This window comes from Neomonachus schauinslandi, chromosome 5 (assembly GCF_002201575.2).
Source record: "Neomonachus schauinslandi chromosome 5, ASM220157v2, whole genome shotgun sequence".
NCBI classification, from domain to species: Eukaryota; Metazoa; Chordata; class Mammalia; order Carnivora; family Phocidae; genus Neomonachus; species Neomonachus schauinslandi.
Genome location: NC_058407.1, coordinates 71,677,148 through 71,701,112, shown reverse-complemented (window position 1 = coordinate 71,701,112; position 23,965 = coordinate 71,677,148). Strand labels below are relative to the sequence as shown.

Below are 23,965 nucleotides of genomic sequence, written 5' to 3'. Positions count from 1 at the left end.
TAGGGCGCCTGGGTGGCTCAGTTGGTTAAGCGGCTGCCTTCGGCTCAGGTCATGATCCTGGAGTCCCAGGATCGAGTCCCGCATCGGGCTCCCTGCTCGGCGGGGAGCCTGCTTCTCCCTCTGCCCCTCCCCCCTCTCATGTGCTCTCTGTCTCTCTCATTCTCTCTGTCTCAAATAAATAAATAAAATCTTTAAAAAAAAAAAAGAGTAGTGTGAGAAATAATTTCAATTTATTTTTTATTTTTTAAATATTTTACTTATATTTTTTTTTTTTTTTTTTTTTTTTTTTTTTTTAAAGATTTTATTTATTCATTTGACAGAGAAAGACACAGCGAGAGAGGGAACACAAACGGGGAGTGGGAGAGAGAGAAGCAGACTCCCTGCTGAGCAGGGAGCCCGATGCGGGACTCGATCCCGGGACTCCAGGATCATGACCTGAGCCAAAGGCAGTCGCTTAACCAACTGAGCCACCCAGGCGCCCAATATTTTACTTATTTATTTGAGAGAGAGAGAGAGAGAAAGAGAGCATAAGCTGGAGGGAGAGTGAGAGGGAGAGAGAATCCAAAGCAGACTCTGTGCTGCGCACAGAGCCGGGCACAGGGCTTGATCCCACGTGACCTGAGCCGAAACCAAAAGTTGGCCATTCAACCGACTGAGCCACGAAGATACCCCCAAAATTTCAATTTAATCAGAAAATTACTATAACTGGGATATGATAAAAAGCACTACAGGAACATAGAGAAGAGAGTAGCTAAACTCATTCAAAGAACTTAGGAGCATGGACATAAACTGCCTAAGTAGTTCAGCTCTGTCTCTTATTAGTTGTTGGAACTTGGACAAAGTCACTTGGGTCACTTAACCTTTATGTGCTTTAGTTTTCTTACCTCTAAAATGGGGATTGCGCCTACATTATGGGGTCGTGGTGGGTTTTTACATGTGTTGGCGTGAGCTGCTTCAACCGGTGTAAGACACATTACGTGCTAGACACGTATTTATTATTACTACCACTCCTATTCCAGTACTATTGTTTTTATTGACAGAGTAGGTGCCGTTTGTGGTTATTTCTCGAATTATGGCAGGAATATGTTTGGAGTGGGAGGGCATTCTATACAGCTAGTGCAAGTGTGAAGGGTTATCAAAGAAAACGTTAAGTCATGAGTAGGGAGTTTAGTATGTTTGGAGTCGAGACAGTGCATGGAGGGAGTGAGGCTGATGAGATACATGAAGTCAGTTTGTGAAGGGTCTTGTTGGACAGCCTGAACAATATGAAAAGACTTTAGAAGATTTCAAAAAGGGATATATAGGAGCACATTGGTGTTAGAAATATAATGCAGGGGATAAATTAGGGAGGGATTTGGGCCAGGCAGAGCATTAAACAATTGTGTTTGCATTCCAAGTGAGAGATGATGAGGTTCTGAATGCAATAGGAATGGGTGGGGGGGCTGCTACTTCAAAGGGAATTTTCAAAATTAGTTAGAAGATAGACTTGAGGGACTTGGTAACGAGTTAATTCCTTGGTTGAGCAGACTGTGCAAAGAGAGGGAGGATGGAAGAAGGAAGGTGAGTTGGTAGTTACTCTTGGGTAACTTGGATGATGGTATCACTGAAGAAGACAGGGAACAGAAGAAGGCTAGATATAGGTCCCATGGAATATTCAGATGGTGTTGTCTAAGAGGCAGATAGAAATACGTTTCAGGAGTTTAGAGCAAAAGACCTTGGCTCCAGGTATTGATTAGGAATCACAGAGTTATAGTTAAGTGTACTGGGAATTTATTTCACTTAGATCGTAGAGCTTGATAGGTCTAACATCTGGGGTAATTAAATGGTTTATCAGGAAGTAGAGTCCACAAACCATTCATAGTCCTCATGTAAAAATAAACATACTAAATGTTGAAACAGCTATTTATCTGGGGCATATTGTTCTTTTCCAAAATAGGCAAAATCACTTTGCTGATATTGGATGAAGAAAGTGATATTTTCTTGTTAATTTTTGATGCCATGCGCACATTTTCAGCCAATGACGAAGTCCAGAAACTTGGATGCAAAGCTTTACGTGTGCTGTTTGAAAGAGGTATTTAAAAATGTCAGATTCTCTATTTCATATTTATAAGAGAAGCAACGGAAAAGTAGAATATAGTTATGATAATAAGATAGCTAAAATTTTACTATTTATGAAGAAGTGGGGGCTATCAGTCAAGGATAAATAATGGGGTTAATTCAGAAATATTGTTTTGTGGAATGAATTTCATTCATGGGTTATAAATTATGCAATTGTAGTAGACTTCCTTCCATTGCTTAACAAGACTTATGGTTCACTTTGCAAACTGGATGTGTAGGTGTTAAGAAAGAAAAAATAAAACTGTAAAGTCAAAGCATAGATTAAATTTGGATTTATGATGTTGAGTCATCTCCAGGGATTTTAGAAATTGTTGAAGACTCTGTATAAAGAACCAGAAGGTTTGCAGAGTGTCCCTTAGGAAAAAGACAAATATGTATTTTATCTCATGGGACTAAGATTGATAACAGAGATTATCATGTAATTTTGGAGTTGGTTGGAACCATGAGTCCTTCCACTGACTTGATGAGGGTATAGATGGGAGAGGTGACATGAGCAACCTGCCTGTGGGCACACAGCTGGTTACCACCACTGCAGTTCAATTTACCACCATTTTTTGAGAGCTCCTTCTGCATCATTATGAGAACCAATAGTGCTGGAGGTTTAGGATAAGAATAACTTATGTGGGTTCTGTGTCTATGTCAGTTTGCCACCCGAGTTTCTGGCATCTCCAGGAATGGAATAGATCAACATCTACTATTTAATTCTTGTCTCATTTCAAAAAGACTTTAAACAGCTTATAGATATTTATAGTACACTAGAGAAAAAAGTGGATGAAGAAATGTGTGAAGGGAAAATAATGTAAAGCCTGGTTAAATTTACTAGTGACTTCAGGTCCTGTATACTTGTCAAGGCATGGACCAGAAATCTGGCTCTCTCCTTCCTATCAGGCAAAGAAGAGTTAAACGTCGCCTGTTACAAAGTTACTTGAGATAAAAACAAACCCATTTATCAGGAGAAGGGATCAGCGTCATGGGAAACCTGGTAAAATACTCTCTTGGGTTTCCCTGGATGAGATGATAAACTACACACGTTTTATAAGGAGTACAAAGTGTATTTCAGTGAAAGAGACTCTGTCAAGTGTCAGAACAGCATGGGCCTGGAACCCAACTCTCTGATGATCAGGCTTGGCAGAGAAGAGGGTTTACTGTGAGTGGGGAATCAAGGAACTGCATGTCTTTCGGGATATCTTCTATAAATGTTTTATCTTGCAACTAAGCTTTTGATAAGAGCTGGGCAGAATTGAGTTTGAGGTTCCAATGTCTCAGAGGTCTGTTATCTTCTGTGTTGCAGTTTAAGGGCACATTCTTGTTGATGGAAGAAGAGCTCTCTGACGAGCATTGTGGGACCCATCCAGGACATATGGAGAAGGACCAGGGAATGTTAAAAGGAAGCTCTTTCAATAGAAATATTATCAGTACTGACAGTATTTTGATTAAATATAGAGCAGAAAAATTTCTGAGTTTTTTAGGACTATCAAGTTCTCTGGGACTTACTGGGACCTGTAAAGTGAATTTTCAAAATTTGAAAGTATACTGTGGAAACTGCTCAATAAAATGAGAAAGTTCCATGATACTCCTCACTTATTTGAAGAACCTAACCAATTTCACATCATTTTATACGGACCATTGGTATCAAGTTGAAAAACAAAAAAGTAATGCTGATCATAGAGTGCCACGTTTTCCAGCGTTTTTATCTGTGCTATTCGCAGGCTAGAAAAACCAGATGTGTATACATGTTTTTGAGCTACCCACCCAATAAAATGACTCCAAATGGAACTCATTGGCTTGATTAAAAAGACTTTAATTATGAAAATTAATAATAATCTCTGATGAAATCAAGATCATTGAGACAGAGTACTTCAAAGTCTAATTACTTGTCATTTGCTAAAGTTCACCCCTTTTGAACTGAGCTGCTTTTAAACAGTGTACCATTGACCACTCCTTTTTAAGTATTGATATAGTCACTTGCAGTAGGCCATCTTTATTAGTCATTGGTCAGTTTCCCAAAGGAAATTATAAGTAATTTTGTTTTTCTGAGAATAATTTGGTCACTAACACTTTTACATTTTAAAACACTAAACTAATACAGATCAAAAAGAAATTCTTTTAATCTCAGTAGCTTTTTTCCCCATTATAAAATTCTTAAGAAGGGTTTGGCTGAAATACGCATCTTTAACTTTATGTCTATTGTATTTACTGTGTCTCATATAATTGACGTGAATATTATATTTTTAAGTAATTAAAATTTATATCATCTTTAAGCTTTTTCAGTATTTTGTCTTTCATTTTTTTAGTTTCAGAGGAGCAGCTGACTGAATTTGTTGAGAATAAAGATTATATGATCTTGCTCAATGCATTAAAAAATTTTAAAGATGAAGAGGAAATTGTGTTTCATGTCCTGCACTGTTTACATTCCCTAGCAATTCCTTGTAAGTACCCCATGTGCATGATTTCTTTTTTGTATATGAAAAATTACAATTTATGTCCTTTCTGAGTGTATTTAAAAATATTTTTTATTATGTAGAAACTTGCAGATGGGAATCCTGTTTATTTATTTATTAATTTAATTATTTTTTATTTATTGATACTGTACTGCAGCTGACTCAACACTTGGTGCTGGGAAACAGTAGCAGAAAATGTAGGCATGTTTTTTGCCTCCTCAGAGCCCATGGTACCATGCCAGATACAGATAATATAGGTGATTACAGTGTATTATAAGGCAGGTATTGGCAGAAGTACCTGGGGTTATGAGAAAAACAAGAAGGGAGGCAAAGTCTCTTAGTAGAGACTTTAATGATGAGAGCTTTGTGTGTAGGGATGTCTGAGGTGAAGTGCAGGCAGAGTGTCTCAGGCAGTGAACATCGTTAAGTGTCAGGATCCTGGAGCAAGAGAAAGCATAGTGCATTCAAGAAGATGAAAGTAGCTAGTGTCCAAAAGCTATAAAGAACTTATCAAACTTGACACCCAAAGAACAAATAATCCAATCAAGAAATGGGCGGAAGACATGAAGAAACATTTCTCCAAAGAAGCCATACAAATGGCCAACAGAAACATGAAAAAGTGCTCCACATCCCTTGGCATCAGGGAAATACAAATCAAAACCACAATGAGATACCACCTCACACCAGTCAGAATGGCTAAAATTAACAAGTCAGGAAACGACAGATGTTGGCGGGGATGCGGAGAAAGGGGAACCCTCTTACACTGTTGGTGGGAATGCAGCTGGTGCAGCCACTCTGGAAAACAGTATGGAGGTTCCTCAGAAAGTTGAAAATAGAGCTACCATATGACTCAGCAATTGCACTACTGGGTATTTACCCCAAAGATACAAATGTAGTGATCTGAAGGGGTATGTGCACCCCAATGTTTATGGCAGCAATGTCCACAATAGCTAAACTGTGGAAAGAGCCCAGATGTCCATCAACAGATGAATGGATAAAGAAGATGTGGTATATATATACAATGGAATACTACGTAGCCACATACACAAAAAGAAATCTTGCCATTTGCAATGACGTGGAGGGAACCAGAGGGAATTATGCTAAGTGAAATGAGTCAATCAGAGAAAGACAATTGTCATATGATCTCACTCATATGGAATTTAAGAAACAAAACAGAAGATCATAGGGAAAGGAAGGGAAAAATAAAACAAGACAAAATCTGAGAGGGAGACAAATCCTAAGAGACTCTTAATCATAGGAAACAAACTGAGGGTTGCTGGAGGGGAGGTGGGTGGGGCGATGGGGTAACTGGGTGATGGACATTAAGGAGCGCCCGTGTAATGAGTACTGGGTGTTATATACAACTGATGAATCACTGAACTCTACCTCTGAAACTAATAATACACTATAGGTTAATTAATTGAATTTAAATTAAAAGATAATAATTAAAAAAGAAGATAAAAGTAGTTCAGTAAACTGTGTACTTAAGAGTGTGTGTTTGTGTGTGTATGTGCGTGTGTGTATGCGCGCACACCTATGCATATGTCCAGCCCTGAGTGTCTGCCTTTGTGTTATTTAAGGGAGGTGGGGGGCAGGGCTTGATAAGAGTCAGTGTGATGAAGCTGGAAACATAAGCAGATCTTGAAAGGCTTGAAAAGCCACAGGATGAAGTTTGAACTTTATAATGATTCTTGTTTAGCATTTTCTTGATGCTTTGAAATCTAGGCACTTGTATCACAAAAAAAGTACAAATAAGAAGAAATTAGTTTGCTGTGTATATTACCAGTGACTGCTAATGGGCTAAAATCATGCTCCCGAATCTACTACTTTTGTTTTGTAAGTGCACATGAGCATTTCATGCAGGATATACACACGCATTTATCTAGTGATGTTTTCATCTTCACACATGCGAAGTTGTGAGGATTAAATGGTTAAATAACTTGAAAAATGCAGACTAGTACCTGGTATGTAGTAAGTGTAAAAATATCGACAGTGTTATTACATAATTTATATTTCCTACATGTGTACTGTAGTATGGTATATATAATATGCAACATGGTTTCAGACATGGAAATCTGATGTGAGTCTTCAGTAAAAACCCGATCCCATTGTGAAAGGATGCTCTTTCTTATGATTGTCATAAAATCCATCATTTTCTTATCCATGGGAAATTGAACATTTGAAAGTAGATGGAATTGCACTGTAATAGAGAATGGACATACTTCAAAATTTCTGAGTCATCCACTGTCAACAAACCAAATATATTTTTCATTTTACCTTTCCTCAGTTATATTTATACATTTATTTATTTGTTTTGGGCTGGGTGCTTTGAAATTCATTGTTTTCCAGCCCCATCTGACATAACTGCAGTGAAGAATGTGTTGATTCAGAATGCAAAGTTCAAAGAAAGTAGCAACTAAAAATAAGAAAAATGAAATGTTTTAAACACTGATTCTAATTGAAAGATGTTTGCTTCTGAGTCTTAGGGCAAATCATGTCTGCTATTCTGAGTAAAAGCAGATAATTATTCTCAGAAGCCATTTCCTTTTATCAGAACATGTTTTCCTATATTCAATGCTCCTTAAAATACAACTTAAACATTAAAAATATATTTTTGGAGAAACAGTTGGTTAGTTTGGTTATGCCAAAAAACACAGAAAAATGTTTTGCAAACACCTTTTTTTTTTTGGTTTGTTTTAATAATAGTCAACATTTCATTCAGAAATGCAAATTTGTTTTCTCCACGTGGGTTCATATACTCGCTCTTTCTGTTGACTGACTGCCTTTCCCAGTAGATTCCTTCCTTTCTTTCTGGTTCACCTGTGTTTGTCCCTTAGTCATCTGTACCCTGCTTCCCGCCCCCTACTTCTCCCCTTCTATCTCAGAGACTCAGGAACCTTGAATTTGATGCCCAGGACACGTCTGCTTTTCTGCTGCCCTTCTGGAATGGGCAGGAAATAAGTCATAGTTGATTTTAGCTGAACTGTTATGTGACAAGATTTTGATTTTCCTTCTGCTGGTTTGAGAAAAAGGAACAATGTAAAAGGCGTTATCCAATGGAGTTAGTGCCTCATTAGGAAATAGGCCCCAAACGCATTTATTTGAAAACTTATGGCCAAGACATTACATTTTTAGGCTTACATAAAAGCACTCTCAATTATCCCTTTATTTTGTTTGTTTGTAAGTGAAGAAGCAGGAGTAAAGCAATTTCCCCTTAATGCTAGAGAAGAGTCTAAATCCTATTATATGAGCAATGAGCATAGTGTTTTTTACAGCTATTTGACAGAACATGATATTTAAATTTGGAAGTATAGCCTTTTTGCTGGCATATATTCACAAAATGTACAAGATGTTTTTGTATGTATATTTCAAGTGGGAAATTGTTACCTTTTATTACCTTTGGATAATTATTATTTCTTTAAATTTAGGCAATAATGTTGAAGTCCTCATGAGTGGCAACGTCAGGTGTTACAACATTGTGGTAGAAGCCATGAAAGCATTCCCTGTCAATGAAAAAATTCAAGAAGTGAGTTGTTGCTTGCTCCATAGGCTTACATTAGGTGAGTTATAATTCTTGGTTAACTTATTATCGTGGTCTATATGATGCAAATATATATAGCATATGTATGTTGTGTGTTGATAAGTAGCATATTGACATACATTGGATAGAAATATTGTAAAATAGCAAACTGTTCTGCCATGGTTAGAATTTTAAAAGCAGTGGCAAAAATTGATGTGCATAATGAAAGAGAAGTCTCATCTTATTGTTAGTGGTATATTTAAAGTATAACTATATCAATAGTTGGTACATACAAAAGAATAAGCATAACATGTAGAAAATGTGAAGCACAAAGCAGAAGAATGCCCCAACCAACTTAAGTCATTACCAGTGCTGGTAAAGCTACTCCAGGCTACTTCTTTTCCCTGCTTTCTCTATAGAGTTAACACCATCCAGTATTAAAAAGCCATTAACTCGATCTTTAGATAAGGATGCTTTTCTTTTCTTCCTCATTTATCTCTTAACAGATTATTATCTGTCCCATTTCGTGGCTAGAGAATTTATTGCTTTGTTACTGTTCCAGAAGAAGCTTAACTTTCTCTTCCTAATTAAAATAAAAACCCAAAGTCAATGACTAATTATTTAGCATTTTGTCAATTTATGTAACCTAATTATGGGGTTAATGCATTTAAAGGCCTTATATAATTTGCTATGTATTTTCATATAAATTGTCTGAAAGTAAGAGAAGGCCGGTCTCACTGGTATTTGCCCAGAGTCACACAGTTGGTCAATGGTAGAGTGGTTGTTGGCAGTGGCATGGTAGGGAAAAAGAAGGTGAAGGGACAACCCAAGTTTAGATAAGTTGGAAAAGTAAAAGAGAATCCTCTGAAATGACTTTCCAAGACTACAGACCTCTAAGGGCAGGGAGTATGTCTGCTTAGTGGGGGAATGTGAAAGAGGCAAGAACATAAGAAGGTGTTGATAAAGAAGAGCTATACCTAACTTTTTTTTTAAAGATTTTTGTTTATTTATTTGACAGAGAGAGAGAGAGAGAGCACAAGCAAAGGGCACAGCAGAGGGAGAGGGAGAAGCAGGCTCCCCGCTGAGCAGGGAGCCCGATGCGGGACTCAATCCCAGGACCCTGGGATCATGACGTGAGCCGAAGGCAGATGCTTAACTGACTGAGCCAGCCAGGCGCCCCAGAGAAGAGCTATACCGAATTAAACTGCCTTTCGATTTTGAAGCCGTTGATTAATATTTAGTGTGGGCTTTAGGCTTTCATAATATAGGATCTTTTCCAATCCTGGCTTTGTGTCTCAGGGTTCATTTACTTACACTTGTAGCTAAATAGGAGTTTTCTTCTTCTTCTTTTTTTAAAGATTTTATTTATTTATTTAAGAGAGAGAGAGAGAGAGAGTGAGTGCAGGAGCTGCGGAAGAGGCAGAGGGAGAGGGCGAAGCAGACTCCCTGCTGAGCAGGGAGCGGACAAAGGTCTTGATCCCAGATCATGACCTGATCATAACTGAGCCACCCAGGCGCCCCTCATTCTTACTTCTAGAAGGAAACTGGTGACTGTTAGAGAGTTACAAATAAGCTTAAATGGAAGGAGGCACATACATGTGGAATATCATTTACAAATTCCTTCCTCATAAGGATTTAGATTTTTGGATGATGTGTTGATTCTCAGAAAAGTGAATGTAGAAAGGGGTGAGACTTCTTCCTGGTTTGGGTTAGAGGGGGTGAAATATTCTCTTATTTTTTTTTTTCTAAGATCATCACAGATAAGATCAAGTAAATGATGCATGCTAATGAGTTTTCTGAGCAGCATTCCTTTAAGAGAAAGAAGGGTTCGGCAAAAGCATTTAATCACAAGGGAGGTTTTCTCCCTCATCTTTAGAAAATCAAGCTGTTTTGTACAAAAGCCATGCATAACAGATACCTCATTGTTTTATATGATAATGACATGAGAGGGAGTGAAAGAACACAAAATTAATGTAACCCAAACATACCACTATTTTTGCTCAGTCAGTTCCTTTGTCTAAGTAAGATAATTAAATGACTTCATGAAATAAATTTTCAAACCTTTATGCAATTATATTAAGCTATTTTAATTAAATTAATATATATCTTAATGTCATTAAAGTATTCACTCTTCATATTTATTGATATAAATACTGTTGTATAACTCAAGGTAATTTAAGTTCCATGGATGAGAATTCAGCTAGTATCTCACTTACCTTTTAGGTAATTTTTTTAATATTCTGGTATTAAATGAGGTACATGAGTTTGTGGTGAAAGCCGTGCGGCGATATTCAGAGAACGCCACGTTACAGATTGCAGCACTCAGCTGTTTAGCACTCCTCAGTAAGTAACTGTACTCAAAAGGAAATTTTTATAGCTGCATTTGATCTTGAATGTGAACATTATAACAAGACATCGTTATAACAAGAAAGATGTAGAGAAGGTATCATTAATTGGCTTTTCTGTCCTAATGTAATTCATTTTCTAATAGAAGATACTTTCAAGGGAACTAACAGTTGTGATAATTATACCATTCCCACTTCGTACATGAGTAAATACATCCTTGATTTAGCTTTGTTATTGGGCAGCTAATCTCAGTTAATCTTCCTCTAATCTATTAGGTTTGTTTGGTACTCTCTTCCTCATTTGATGGAATAGCAGTATTCTGAGGTGTGTAATATATTTAAAAAAGTCTTTATAATGAACTAAGGCCACAACTAAGGAATACCTCACTTTTTCATAATGTTTCAAAATATGGACTTCATGTTGGTCATTCAAACTGTAAGTAAGTCATATATTTATATTTTTTCAAGCTGAGACCATTTTCTTAAATCAAGATTTAGAGGAAAAGAATGAGAATTCGGAGACTGATGATGAGGAAGAAGATAAATTGTTCTGGTTGGAAGCCTGTTACAAAGCATTAACATGGCATAGAAAGAATAAGCATGTGCAGGTTGTACTCTTTCATAAATATTATAGTTATTCAAAATTATGTTTGTTCATTAATTTATGTTTTGACAGGTTTCTTTTTTCTCCCCTGATCCAGGAAGCTGCATGCTGGGCCCTTAACAATCTCCTTATGTACCAAAACAGTTTACATGAGAAGATTGGAGATGAAGATGGCCAGTCAGTAGTTTTGATTTTATATGATAGAAAATTTTAATTACATTTTTAATCGATCCATATAAAATACTGTGTAACTTTTATTGTTAGAAATATTTTTGATATAGGCATATATGTTTCAAGTGCTGCCACAAAATAGTAGAGTGTATATAATATTTTGATCCCTGATGTGTTTGAGAGTTATTGCCCAATAATTTGGAATCAAGAGTCATTCAGAAATTATGAATCATTGAGAAAAGAACTTTCAATTTTCTAGCTGATCATTTAAAAATGCTATGTTAATTAATCTCAGGTGACAGAGATGGCAGAGTCATCTGTGACCTTTTCTGTTGCCGTGACTAGTTAGCAGGTTGTCAATATCGTGAATGCAATGTGGTCAGAGGCCTCCTTAGTGATTCCTCACTTGATGTGGCATTGTTGACCTGTCTTCTCCTGAGAGGGTTATTTGTAGGTGTCAGCTCTTGAGGAGGCATTCTGCAGGAGTGTAATTCAAGCTTCATAAGACCAGTCCTCTTTCTCAAAGACACAAACTGTAAACAGGAGTTTTGTGTCTATCAGAGTTGTTTCATGCCCATGAGCCTTTGTGCTTTATGGAAATGCTTATGTTTGCTCTGGGTATGCTCTTGCTTTTGATGACTTTTGAATGACTTATCTTGGAAACTTAAATAGTAATAGTCTATATCTCTAATCCTGAAAATCTGTTTGTATCATGATCCATTGCCAACCAGGAGAGAATTAATAACACAGATGCCATTTAATTATACATCTCCATTTTGAAAGGAAACTAATTCTTTTGAAAACTGTATGTTAAACCAGCATCCTAATCCACTTTGAGTAGTCTTTTTAAGAGGTTAGGTTCATGGTGCAGTTTATAAATTTCAGCTCATAGCACACTCATTCCTCAATATCCATAAGAGAACTTTAAAATAAATATACTATTAAAAGAAAATATATTATGTTCTACACTTTTAAAACTCATGATGCTCCTTTATAATTTTCATTTTTTTTCTTGTTTCCGTTATCTTCTTTTTTCTCACTTTATCTTTTTACTCTTAATACCTCCTTATATATTTGCTGAGTCTTTCCCCCCTTACTGCTTATCAACTTTGAAGAAACAGAGAAATACTGATTTATTAGTATTTAGTGGATTTGAACTATCTTTTAAATATAAAACTGTTTAACTATAATTCACTCTTGTAAGTGGAGGTGGCATGAAATGTTTATAAGCCTTTATTTGTTGTTAGAGAGATTAGATAATGATACATGAATATTTGAACTAATTATTAAAAAGATTACCAGTAATATTGTGATTGAATTTGTGAAAGGTTCCCAGCTCATAGGGAAGTGATGCTCTCCATGCTGATGCATTCTTCATCAAAAGAAGTCTTCCAGGCATCTGCAAATGCATTGTCAACTCTGTTAGAACAAAATGGTAAGGGGTGCACCATTTTTTAATACGAGGAAACACACTTTGTATTGTTTTAATTATAAAGACAATATGTTATAAAACTTCAAATATGTAGATCTATGTATCTGATATATAGAGATATTTATATATAGGCAAAAGGATAAAGAAGAAAATAAACATTTTGATTTTTTTCCTGAATTTCTATGTGTGTACTCACATGTGACATATACTATATATTTTCTATTTTTTGCCAAAATGGGATAATATCAATAATTTTAAAAGCAGATTTTACATGTTTCATTTTTGGTGCTGATAAATGTAAAATTTCATATTTACATTTTTAATGGCCATGTAGTTTCCCAGTGTACACCTAGATCCTATTTTATGAACCAGTTTCTCGTTGATGGACTTTTACCTTGTGTTGAGTGGGATTTTTTTTTTTTTTTGGTACCAAATGGTCACTTTTTCCCATTTTCTTTAATATACTGTTCCTGTTATTTTTTTAAGGAACACTTTCTAGATAATGCAGTGGGTGGAGAGATATTCACCATTTTAAAATCTGGTAAAATTGTCCTTTACGTGTAAGTCTTATAGCTTTCCATTATTAAGGAGACAAAAATGGCTATTATATCTTTGGAAAGATTCTGAGTTTTAAAATTGAGGCTCTGGCTGTTCAGATTCCAGGCCCCCATGAACAGGAAATGCTGCCAGAAAATCTTGGGAGAAAACTCATCAGAAAGGCATTGGGACTTGGCAGGTCTTGCAGGATATTTTTGGAGGGAGCAAAAGAGAGAAAAACACACAAAGCCAGAAACAAAGACCAATGCTAGCACCTGTTAGTAGAGAACCTGCATAGAGTGAAAGGAATCAAGAAACCACTCCATGCATGTTTCTCAATGCTGTTATTTAAGTCAAATCACGAGGAAAATAATTTCTTCTTCCTTTTCCTCCTTTCTCATTCTACCTCTCAGATGGCACTTTAATAAAACACTTGAGTGGGCAAGAGCCCTTACAGACAGACAGGGGTTGCCCTCTGGGAGGATGAGTCAGAGTAGGAGTGGTAGAAAAGGGAATTGCTGTCCTTAAATCTCCCATCTTCTACTGTGCTGAGGCCTGGATAGGACCTCATTCCTGAAAATGAGGACCAGACTTGGTTGCTTTTGTGTGACACATCTAGGAGAGAAGAGCGACCTTGACCATATACACATATTGTGTTGGTGCTGTAGTTTTTTACCCCGTGGAAATCCCCGTGGATATGGCAACAAAATAACTAGTGTTTGAGGATTAGTTACATTTGGAGTCAACCTTGATTTCTTTGTTCAGAATCAGTGCCCTGCTCTTCCTGATTCCTTACCTCTTTGTTCTTGGCCACCTGCTGGGTAAACTGTACTCAGATCCCTTATATTGTTCTTGGAGTTCTGCCACAGGAGAATATTAAGAACTGAGCAGCTCAGTCACCAACCTCTGTAGGCAACTTCTCATTGAAAGACACTTGGAAACATTGGGTATGCAGGGCTGGATGTGGTTTTCTAGAAAAATGACTGGACTGGCAGGCAGAAGAACTGGTTTCTGCCATGGTGTTACCCAGGCCAAAGCTTGAACATCCTAAGTGACGTTTTCCTCACTTAATCAATTAATTCACTTAATGTTTATTGAGCTACTGCCAGACAATGATCTAGGCACTTGGGATATATCAGTTAAATAGAATACTCCCAGGTTCAGGGAGCTTAAACTCTAGTGACAGGAAGACAGATAGTAAGGCTAAATAAAATATATGATATGTGAGGTAGCTATGAAAAAAAAAAATGAAGCAAAGAAGGAGGATATGTGTTAGGGGTCAGAGGAGATAAAATGGTGATAAGGCAACCGGGAAAGAAGGTGAATATTGACTGAAGAGCTGAAGGAAGTTGCATATTATTATTGGCTCTTTAAAGCAGGTAATTGATTGCTAAAATGGAGTGGAAGAGGTCAGGGGTATTGTGTAGATATACGGTAAATGAGATAAGATGTCTAAAATGTTTTATAAACTCTGAAGTGACTCCATGATGTAATTTCTTCTAGATCCAGTGTTTGATGAAATTTCTATTCTCAATTTTTAATTTTTAAGTCAAAAGTTAGTATCCGGGACAGTGGTTCTTTTTTTTTTTTTTTTTTTAAAGATTTTATTTATTTATTTGAGAGAATGAGAGAGAGTACATGAGAGGGGGGAGGGTCAGAGGGAGAAGCAGGCTCCTCGCTGAGCAGGGAGCCCGATGCGGGACTCGATCCCAGGACTCCAGGATCATAACCTGAGCCGAAGGCAGTCGCCCAACCAACTGAGCCACCCAGGCGCCCCATGGGACAGTGGTTCTTAATCTGTGGTCCCTGGAACAGTAACATCTCTAGGGAACTTGTTAAAGATGTAAATTCTAGGGCCCCATTCAGACCTGCTGAATCACAAACTCTGGGTTCGGGACCCAACAATCTCTTTTTCAACAGGCCCTCCAGGTGGCACTGATGCTCTCTGCAGTTTGAGAACGGCCGGTCTAGAGGGACTTCTATCTTTTAAAGTATTCCCTAGGTTATAATTTAGCCACTTTAGGAGGGGTTCTTAAAACTTCTGACATAACCAAGCAAAATAACCAACTTATTATATTTTAATCTGTGATATTCTGGGTGTCTTTGAAAGGTATGAGTTTTTCAGATTTTGGCAGTATTTTAGAATGTGTACATCAATTCCACTTATTTCTGAGTTTTCCCTATTTTCTATCATTTCTTCCTTTCCCAATCTGAGGGTGGCTCAGTTGGTTAAGCGACTGCCTTCGGCTCAGGTCATGATCCTGGAGTCCTGGGATTGAGTTCTGCATGGGCTCCCCAGACTTATCAGGGAGTCTGCTTCTCCCTCCGACCATCCCCCCCCCCAAATAAATAAATAAAAAATCTTAAAAAAACACACACACAAAATACAGCTCTTTCTTGACTTAGGATGGGGTTATGTCCGATAAACCCATTGTAGGTTGAAAATGTTGAAAGTTGAAAATGCATTTACTATACCTAAACTACTGAACATCGTAATTTAGCCTAGCTGAACTGAAGTGTGCTCAGAAGACTTACATTAGCCTACAATTGGGCAAAATCATCTAACACAAAGTCTATTTTATACTGGAGTGTTGACTATCTCATGTAATTTATTGAATAGTGTACTGAAAGTGAAAAACAGAATGAGGAAGTAGAGAGTGTTTGTTAAATGTATTGTTTATTCACTCGTAATTTTGTGGCTCACTGCCACTGCCCAATATCAAGAAAGAGTATCATACCACATATCGTTAGTCCAGGAAGAGATCAAAATTCAAAATTTGAAGTATGGTTTCTACTGTATGTGTATCACTTTCACACCATCACAAGGCTGAAAAATCGTAAGTTGAGCCATCAAAAGTTGGGACCCTCTGTGGTACTTAAGTTAACACTTTCTCAGTTTCATTTCCTGCCACTTTCAGAGTGTTGAATTATAGTGTGTAATGTTGGAATTGATACTTATATGGAGTCTTCAAGACAATTGATATTTATATGGAAACTTCAAGATAATGAATTTGCATTTAGTTAAAGAAGTCTATTACAAAGAAAAAAAATATTCTGTAATCGTTGGGTTATAGTTACTTTCTCACATAGAGTGTGAAGTCAGTTGTAAAGAATATCTGTATTTCTTTTTTTTTAAGAAAAGAAATTATTTATTTGAGAGAGAGAGAGCGCGAGCAGGGGGAGGGGTAGAGGGAGAAGGAGAGGGAGAAGTAGACTCCCTGCTGAGCAGGGAGCTCAACATGGGGCCCGATCCCAGGACACTGGGTTCATGACCTGAGCCTGAGCTGAAGGCAGATGCTTAACTGACTGAGCCACCCGGGTACCCCCAGTATTTCTTTTTTTTTTTTTTTAAAGATTTTATTTATTTATATGAGAGAGAGAGAATGAGAGACAGAGAGCATGAGAGGGAGGAAGGTCAGAGGGAGAAGCAGACTCCCTGCCGAGCAGGGAGCCCGATGCGGGACTCGATCCCGGGACTCCAGGATCATGACCTGAGCCGAAGGCAGTCGCTCAACCAACTGAGCCACCCAGGCGCCCACCCCCAGTATTTCTTAAGCTTTGGCATTACTTTGTGAAATTATGTAATTATTCTCTCTATAAGTGCTTTCTATCCCTTTGCACATGATGGCATACATAGAAAGAATAATGTTTGTACAGTCCCCTGGGATAAATGGAGAAGGTAGCTCAAGGCTGAAGGCAGCCCAGCGTGGTCCCAGGCCTTGTCCCACCCCACTGCCCCCGCTTCCCAAGAGCTGAGAGGTGGTCAGTATCTGCATGCACCTGTAACTGATTCACAGCTCACTAGTGTCTAGCATACCTAGCAAGTCTTAGCTCTATGTAAGTGCAGTTATTTTGTGAAGCTGTTATAAATATTAGAATGAAATGTAACTTTCGTTCTTATCTTGGAGAGCATTATTTTAAAACATTTTTCTGCAGACACACTTCTTTCACAAGGATGGGATTATATTAGTACCAGTCAACTCACTCTATGAGTAAAACCTTAAAAATCAAAACCTCAACCTAAATGTTAATAAATCTGAAAACCTTGAAATGGTGTATATTTTAAAGAAATAAACATTAATGATCTTTAAGTTACAATGAAATATAACTTCCATAAGTACTTGTATATACTTTTCTATGAATTTGGATTATCTTAACATTCTGTGTCTTACTGCGAAATTATGAAAATGTTGTTTCATTTCTATGAGTAACATTAAAAAATTTTTATAGTTAATTTCAGAAAAATCCTGTTGTCAAAAGGAATATACCTGAATGTATTGGAGTTAATGCAGAAGCATATACATTCTCCTGAAGTTGCTGAAAGTGGCTGTAAAATGCTAAATCATCTCTTTGAAGGAAGGTAATACAGATTCATGGACTTATGTCAAATATATACTCTTGGGCCTGGTAGAATATCAATATTTCAAACATATTTCTAAGAATTAGAAGAAAAGCATAAGACAGATGCAGATTGAAACATTGTGGAATATAATCTCATCTCACTGATACCACAGACTTATTTTATCCAACTATTGAAAAGGATGATAGAGATCATAGAAATGTGTTGAAGGTTGGCTTTTGTACTCTGTGCTTGGTATGGACTACGTTTTGAAAAATGGCAGTTATACAGCGTGTAACCTTAAATGGTTTTTCGAATTATTATGTGTGAAATTTATATGAGATAAAATCAGCGTGTGGCTTCTAATTGTTGCTTTTTTCACAACTAATATTTATTATTATTCTTTCATTTGAATTAACTTTGTCTTCTCTTTCTGCTCTGGTGGTGGATGACAGGGTAGGGTGGGGAGTGGAGGGGTAAGTGTGGGGAGGCAGAACTACTGGCTTAAAAAAAAACCTGTTTAAAAGACCAAAACTGATTTACATACAGAAGGTGCTCGCTGCAGCGTAGGCTCGGTGCCTTTTTGCATTTTGTTAGGCCTGAGAATGTGAAGTAACTTTGGCGTAGTCTGAGTAAATTCAAAATTTTCAAAAGAAATAATAAGTGGCACAAATGTTGCAGTAAGAAGTTATTTTGTGTCCTGGCTTTCCAACTAATTTGAGCCAACTATTTGATCTTTAAACATCAGGTTACTCATTGGTAAAGAGGGATAATAGTAATAATCTCATAAGTTGTAAGTTTATAATGTAAGTATTAAATCAGTTGATTTTTACAAAGTTAGGATAATGCCTGTACATTTTAAGCATTCAGTAAATCACAGCTATTATCATTAATACTGTTATTAAATATGAACAAATATGGCATGGTCAACTATGTAGTACATCTGTAGGCTTTTAAGGAATAGGGTTATATTGTTTTTAACATCGGTCCAGCTAATCTATTTATGTTAATATATATCATATCTTTGAGTCATGTTTCTTGTATTTAAATGTTGTCCTTGAATATTTGAGTGCAAAGTTTATCTCCAATGGTGATTTTCATGGTCCTGGGAGTGTGTGAACCTTTATGAGTGAGACAAAAACAAGGTGGAATAATCTACAGTTTAAGATTCTGTAGATTGTGTGCAATCTGTGCTCCTGGCTGTTCCCTCATATGTAAAATATGTAAAGTTTTAGTCCTGGGGATCCAAGTTAACGAGGACCCCGTGCCCGTGACTAAAGAACTCATTGTCCAGTGGGGGAGACTGATGTGTACACAGATAGTTCACGATACTGGGTGAGAATATAACAGCGGGAATGTGTGAGGGGCACAGCAGTTAGAGGGGAGTGAATGAGGTGGAATGATAAACAAGGGAAGCTACAAGGAGGGCATGTGTTTAACGTGGGACCTACAGGTGGACGAGAGGGGTTGTATTACAGGGACCACAGAACCATGTGAAGCGAGGACAAGGTGTTTTTTTTGGGGGGGTTTCCTTTTTTTAATTTAAATTCAATTAATTAACATATAGTGTTATCATTAGTTTCAGAGGTAGATTCAGTGATTCATCAGTTGCATACAACACCCAGTGCTGATTCCATCACGTGCCGTCCTTCATGCCCATCACCCAGCTACCCCATCCCCCCCACCTACCTCCCCTCCACCAAACCTCAGTTTGTTCCCTAGGCTTAAGAGGCTTTTATGGTTTGTCTCCCTCTCTGATTTCATCTTGTTTTATTCTTCCTGGGTTTGTTTTTTTACTAACCAGAATCATGCTATATGTTCTTTGATGTGCTTGTTGATGTTCTCAGCCTAGCACACTCCTTTTATCCAAATATTTAGAATAGAAGGAGAGATCGAGTTTCCCAGAAAAACAGAAATTAAAAGCAAAACCAGCCACGTCCCTGTCACACACGATGCCATCAGCCTGTGGGTCCCAAATTCACAGTCCAGCCGCTCTCCTGCCTGAGTCAGCATGCGCGGTGCACCACCTGCTAAATGCCAAGTCAACATGCCTTCACCTCAGATTGCCAAGGGCTCAAACTAGCATTCTTCCCCTCAAATTCCAGCCCCTGTGCTCAAGTTTGTGCACAAAAGTGGGCATAATTATAACAGCAGAATGAAGCAACCCAAACAGTGACACTATTTCTGTGGAATAGAGAGAGGACAAGGTTTGGATAGGCCCAGGTTTCAGTTAACAGGGCACTGTTACCTGAAGCCAGGCGTGCCTCTTTTAAAGTTTGTAGTACCCACTGAAGTCTAGTCAAGTGGCATTTCTTCATATGACAAAGAAAGAATAGCTATAACACCTTAGAGAAACTGATTTTAATGCAAAGTAAACTGATTAAAAATACCGAATAGGAAGTCCAGGGGTGTTAATTTGGAAGAGGCAGGTTGGTATGCAGTAAAGCGCCCTGACCTCAGGGCTCAGACAGGTTGGTGTGCCAGTCCTGACTCTCTCACCTTCTAGTGATAGGACCTTGATACGTAACCTCCGTCAGCCTAAACTCCTCATCTGGAAAATGCCTACTTTTCTGACAATAACACCTACTTCTCAGGGTTGTTGCCAGTGACCCGTGTGTAGGTCAGAAGGAAGTTGTGTTTTGTGAAACTAAATAAAAGAATTCCCAGGTTGCTATGAATTCTACTTCTTGAAGCCAGAGTTTAATTAAATAATAATTAAAATATGTATGCTCATATGACTGAATGCAAATACATTTTCATACAGCCTTTTTTCTGATAAAATAGAATGGTTCTGTTTTCCTGTACTTGTTTCAACTTGGTGTTTGTACAGTGGAATCAGGTTGTACTTTTCATAAGCATTTCGATGTTCTGTCTCCAGCAACGCGACCATGGATACGATGGCAGCAGTGGCCCCCAAAATAATAACAGTTATGAAAAGTCACGAGGCATCCTTATCAGTGCAGCTGGAGGCACTAAGAGCTGTTTTACATTTTATAGTTCCAGGTAAGTTACATAATAGATATGGGAAGGGATGGCAATTTTAATGGATTTTCTGACTTTTTGTGAAATATCAACTTTCTAGGCAAAAATTAAAGGACCTGTTTCTCCCAACCAACTGCAAATCTTCCCACTAATCCAAAAATAAAAAGAGAGGAAAAAGATGTGTGGAAGAGTCAGATTCACTTATAAGAAAATTCAGTAACTTACTTACACAAGAAATCACTGCAGTATAAAGTATAGAGCTTTACCTCCAAAGAGAGTGTCCACTCTGATAATTCTCTTCAATTTCTGTTGCCTTCTAAGTTGTTTTGTTTCTTGTCTGAACTATAAAAATAGCTAACTGGTATTCACACTTTCTCTTTTGCTCTTTTCAGGCCTTCTTTTACTCTGTAGTTGAATTAATCTTTCTCAAATAGAACCTCATGGCTTTTACTCATTAACCTCAACAGCATCTATCTTTTCGCCTTTAGCTCCTACTTAACCTCTCTTGTGACCTTGTTTGTCCTCCAAATCCCCTTTAAAACACCTGCTCCTCCATGCATTCAACATATATTAAGTACCTCTTATGTTCTAAACATTGTGAGGGCTGCACAGTTATGACAAATGCATGGAAAAGGCACTCCTCTACTATTACAGGAGCTTCGAGGTAGACAGATATGCAAATGCATAAAGACCAGACAGTGTGAGGGGAGCTGTTACAACCATAGGTTTACATAAAAGGCTCTGAGGATATTGGTGAAGACACAAGTAATGTATTCAAAGGAGTAGGTCACGACTGAGATATTTGAAGTTGAAGGGTGTATGAAACTGAGCTGGTAGAAAGGCTGGGCAGGATATGACAGGCAGAAGGAGAGCGTGCCCGTGGTCTGGGGTGAGTGAAGTGTGGCGTGTGAGGAGATTGGTGTCTGAGGGTGAACGGGGAACGGCTGGCAGAGGCGTGAAGTCAAGCGCTTGAGCGCAACACTGAGCAGTGTGTGCTTTTATAACAGAAGTCAGTTCAAATTTATTAAAGGTGTTTATAAAAACTGTAGTGTCATGACCAAATCTGCCATTTATAACAATAACACTGTGCTGCGGAGGATGACTGTCAGGGCAAAAGCTTCCTCCAGGGAGATTGTGTTGGCAGCCACGATAGTCAGATGAGACATGGTGGGGAGGAGATAGATTTGACAGGACTTTCTGACGACTGAATATCAGGGATGAAATTACTTGTTGTTCGGTAAAATTCCTAATTCTCTTAAAGCCCAATTTGTGTGTGTGTGTATGTGTGTCCTTTTTAAATGAAATCTTCCTAAATATACCACTGTCTGTGATCATATTGGTATTTTATGGTTCTAAGAATAAAAGTATACTCAGTACAGGAATATACGTTTTTTTTTTCAAGGAGAGGGCTTTCTTCAGTCATCTTTTTGTTTTTTTTATATCCCCTGGTATGTTGAACTAAAATAGCTCTTCGATTAATATATTTTGAATTGGGGCGCCTGGGTGGCTCAGTTGGTTAAGCGACCTGCCTTCGGCTCAGGTCATGATCCTGGAGTCCCTGGATCGAGTCCCGCATCGGGCTCCCTGCTCGGCGGGGAGTCTGCTTCTCCCTCTGACCCTCCCCCCTCTCATGTGCTCTCTCTCATTCTCTCTCTCTCAAATAAATAAATAAAATCTTTAAAAATATATATATATATATATTTTGAATTGAATCATGATGTGCTATTCAGAGTTGTCAGGCAACTTTTAAGGTATAAGTTAACAGACATAATTTTGCTTGAAAATATTATAAGGTTTTTTTTGAACTTTGTAGATTGTAAAAGACAAAACAAAATGGAACCATTTTGATTATCCTTAAAGGTGTCAGCCTTAATCTTTTGAGGGTAGATTTGAGTTTTGTTTTTTTTTTTTAAAGATTTTATTTATTTATTTGACAGAGAGAATAGCGAGAGCAGGAACACAAGCAGGGGGAGTGGGAGAGGGAGAAGCAGGCTTCCTGCCGAGCGGGGAGCCCGATGTGGGACTCGATCCCAGGACCCTGGGATCATGACCTGAGCCGAAGGCAGACGCTTAACGACTGAGCCACCCAGGCGCCCAGATTTGAGTTTTTAAGATAAGCAGAAAGCATTCAGAACCAAATCTGTTAGTTAATAAAATAATACTCTCTCAGTTCAAAAGCAAATTTTGAATATAATATTTCTTTTCTTCTGTTGTTCTTAGATTGACGCTGAAGCAATATTGATAGTCAATAATCTTTAGATATTTGAAATGATGCATGTAAATGATAAATGATGTTTTTTATAATGATGCTTAGATGTCTTAAACGAGTACCCTTGAAAACAATTTTATAACTTTAGGATTATTTTTCTTGTGTGGAAACACATATTAATTGACACATTTATAAACATACTAGTATGTAAATACATTTCTTTATTGTTAACCATCTACTTTATTCTATTCTACCATACTGTATTACCATACCACACCATGCTATCCTGTATTGCACCATACTGTGCCATAGTATATCTTACCATTCTGTATATCAATGAGTAACTGTAGTATCAGTACCCCAGTAGTTTTGAGGTTGATTATGATTCTGCTTTGAACATGTTGAGGTAGGTGCTTATAATATCTAAATTCATTTATTAACTAGATCATATTCAGATATTCTTAACTGTAACAAAGGTGCATATTGTAACAAAGTTATATAATTCAGTATCCAATTCAGGGTCATATATCACATATGGTATTATGTCTCTTAAGTTTCTTTCAATCTAGTACTTTTCAATTTCTTCTCTTTTTTATAACAATAAGTTACTGGAGTGATTGACTCTGTGGCTTTGATAAAATAATAATGAAGCCACAGTTATTTTAATAAAATATCATTTCATTGGTTTTTTCTTGACTTTTATCGGTTCTAGAGGAAATAATGTAAAATTGTTTAAGAAGGGACTTGTGCAAATTGGGAAGTGTATAGAGGAAGTTGATTGTGAGTATAAAACCATATCCAGAAGAACAATTAGAGAAACTGAATTTGTTTAATCTGGAGATGATTTAGGATGATATGAAAATTGTAATACAGCACATTCATTTGTAGTTAATAACAATAAAACTGAACAACCTGGAGGAATTAAAATGTGTCAGGCATTATTCAAAGTGCTTTATGTATATAAACTTTTTAAAATTCTCACAGCAACCCATAAGGCAGATACTGCTTTGTGTGTGTGTGCCATTTTACAGATGATAAAACTGAGGCGTCTCAATGCTGAGATGTAGAGGCATTGAAATGAAGAGATTTTAAGGTCACAACTTATATAATGGAGCCAGATTTTCAAACTATGCAGCCTGACTGCAGAGTAGGCACTTTAAATATACATTTGTGCAACAAACATATATTGAGCAACTGTTATATCTAAAGCACTATGCTTGAAACTCTTGGTGATCTGGAGATGATTAGGCTATGGATCCTGCCCTCA

At 37.4% G+C, this 23,965-nt stretch overlaps 1 protein-coding gene across 1 annotated transcript in view; it reads left to right on the top strand.

Annotated features, from left to right (window-relative positions):
* Positions 1-23,965, top strand: part of LRRK2 (leucine rich repeat kinase 2) — a 140,111-nt gene that overhangs the window by 10,340 nt on the left and 105,806 nt on the right. Inside the window, exons 5-13 of the mRNA XM_021690397.1 lie at positions 1,937-2,071; positions 4,413-4,547; positions 7,988-8,119; positions 10,303-10,422; positions 10,893-11,032; positions 11,126-11,205; positions 12,528-12,634; positions 17,399-17,528; positions 20,386-20,510. Of these exons, the coding sequence (XP_021546072.1) occupies positions 1,937-2,071; positions 4,413-4,547; positions 7,988-8,119; positions 10,303-10,422; positions 10,893-11,032; positions 11,126-11,205; positions 12,528-12,634; positions 17,399-17,528; positions 20,386-20,510 (1,104 nt within the window). The remainder of the gene's footprint in view (positions 1-1,936; positions 2,072-4,412; positions 4,548-7,987; positions 8,120-10,302; positions 10,423-10,892; positions 11,033-11,125; positions 11,206-12,527; positions 12,635-17,398; positions 17,529-20,385; positions 20,511-23,965) is intronic.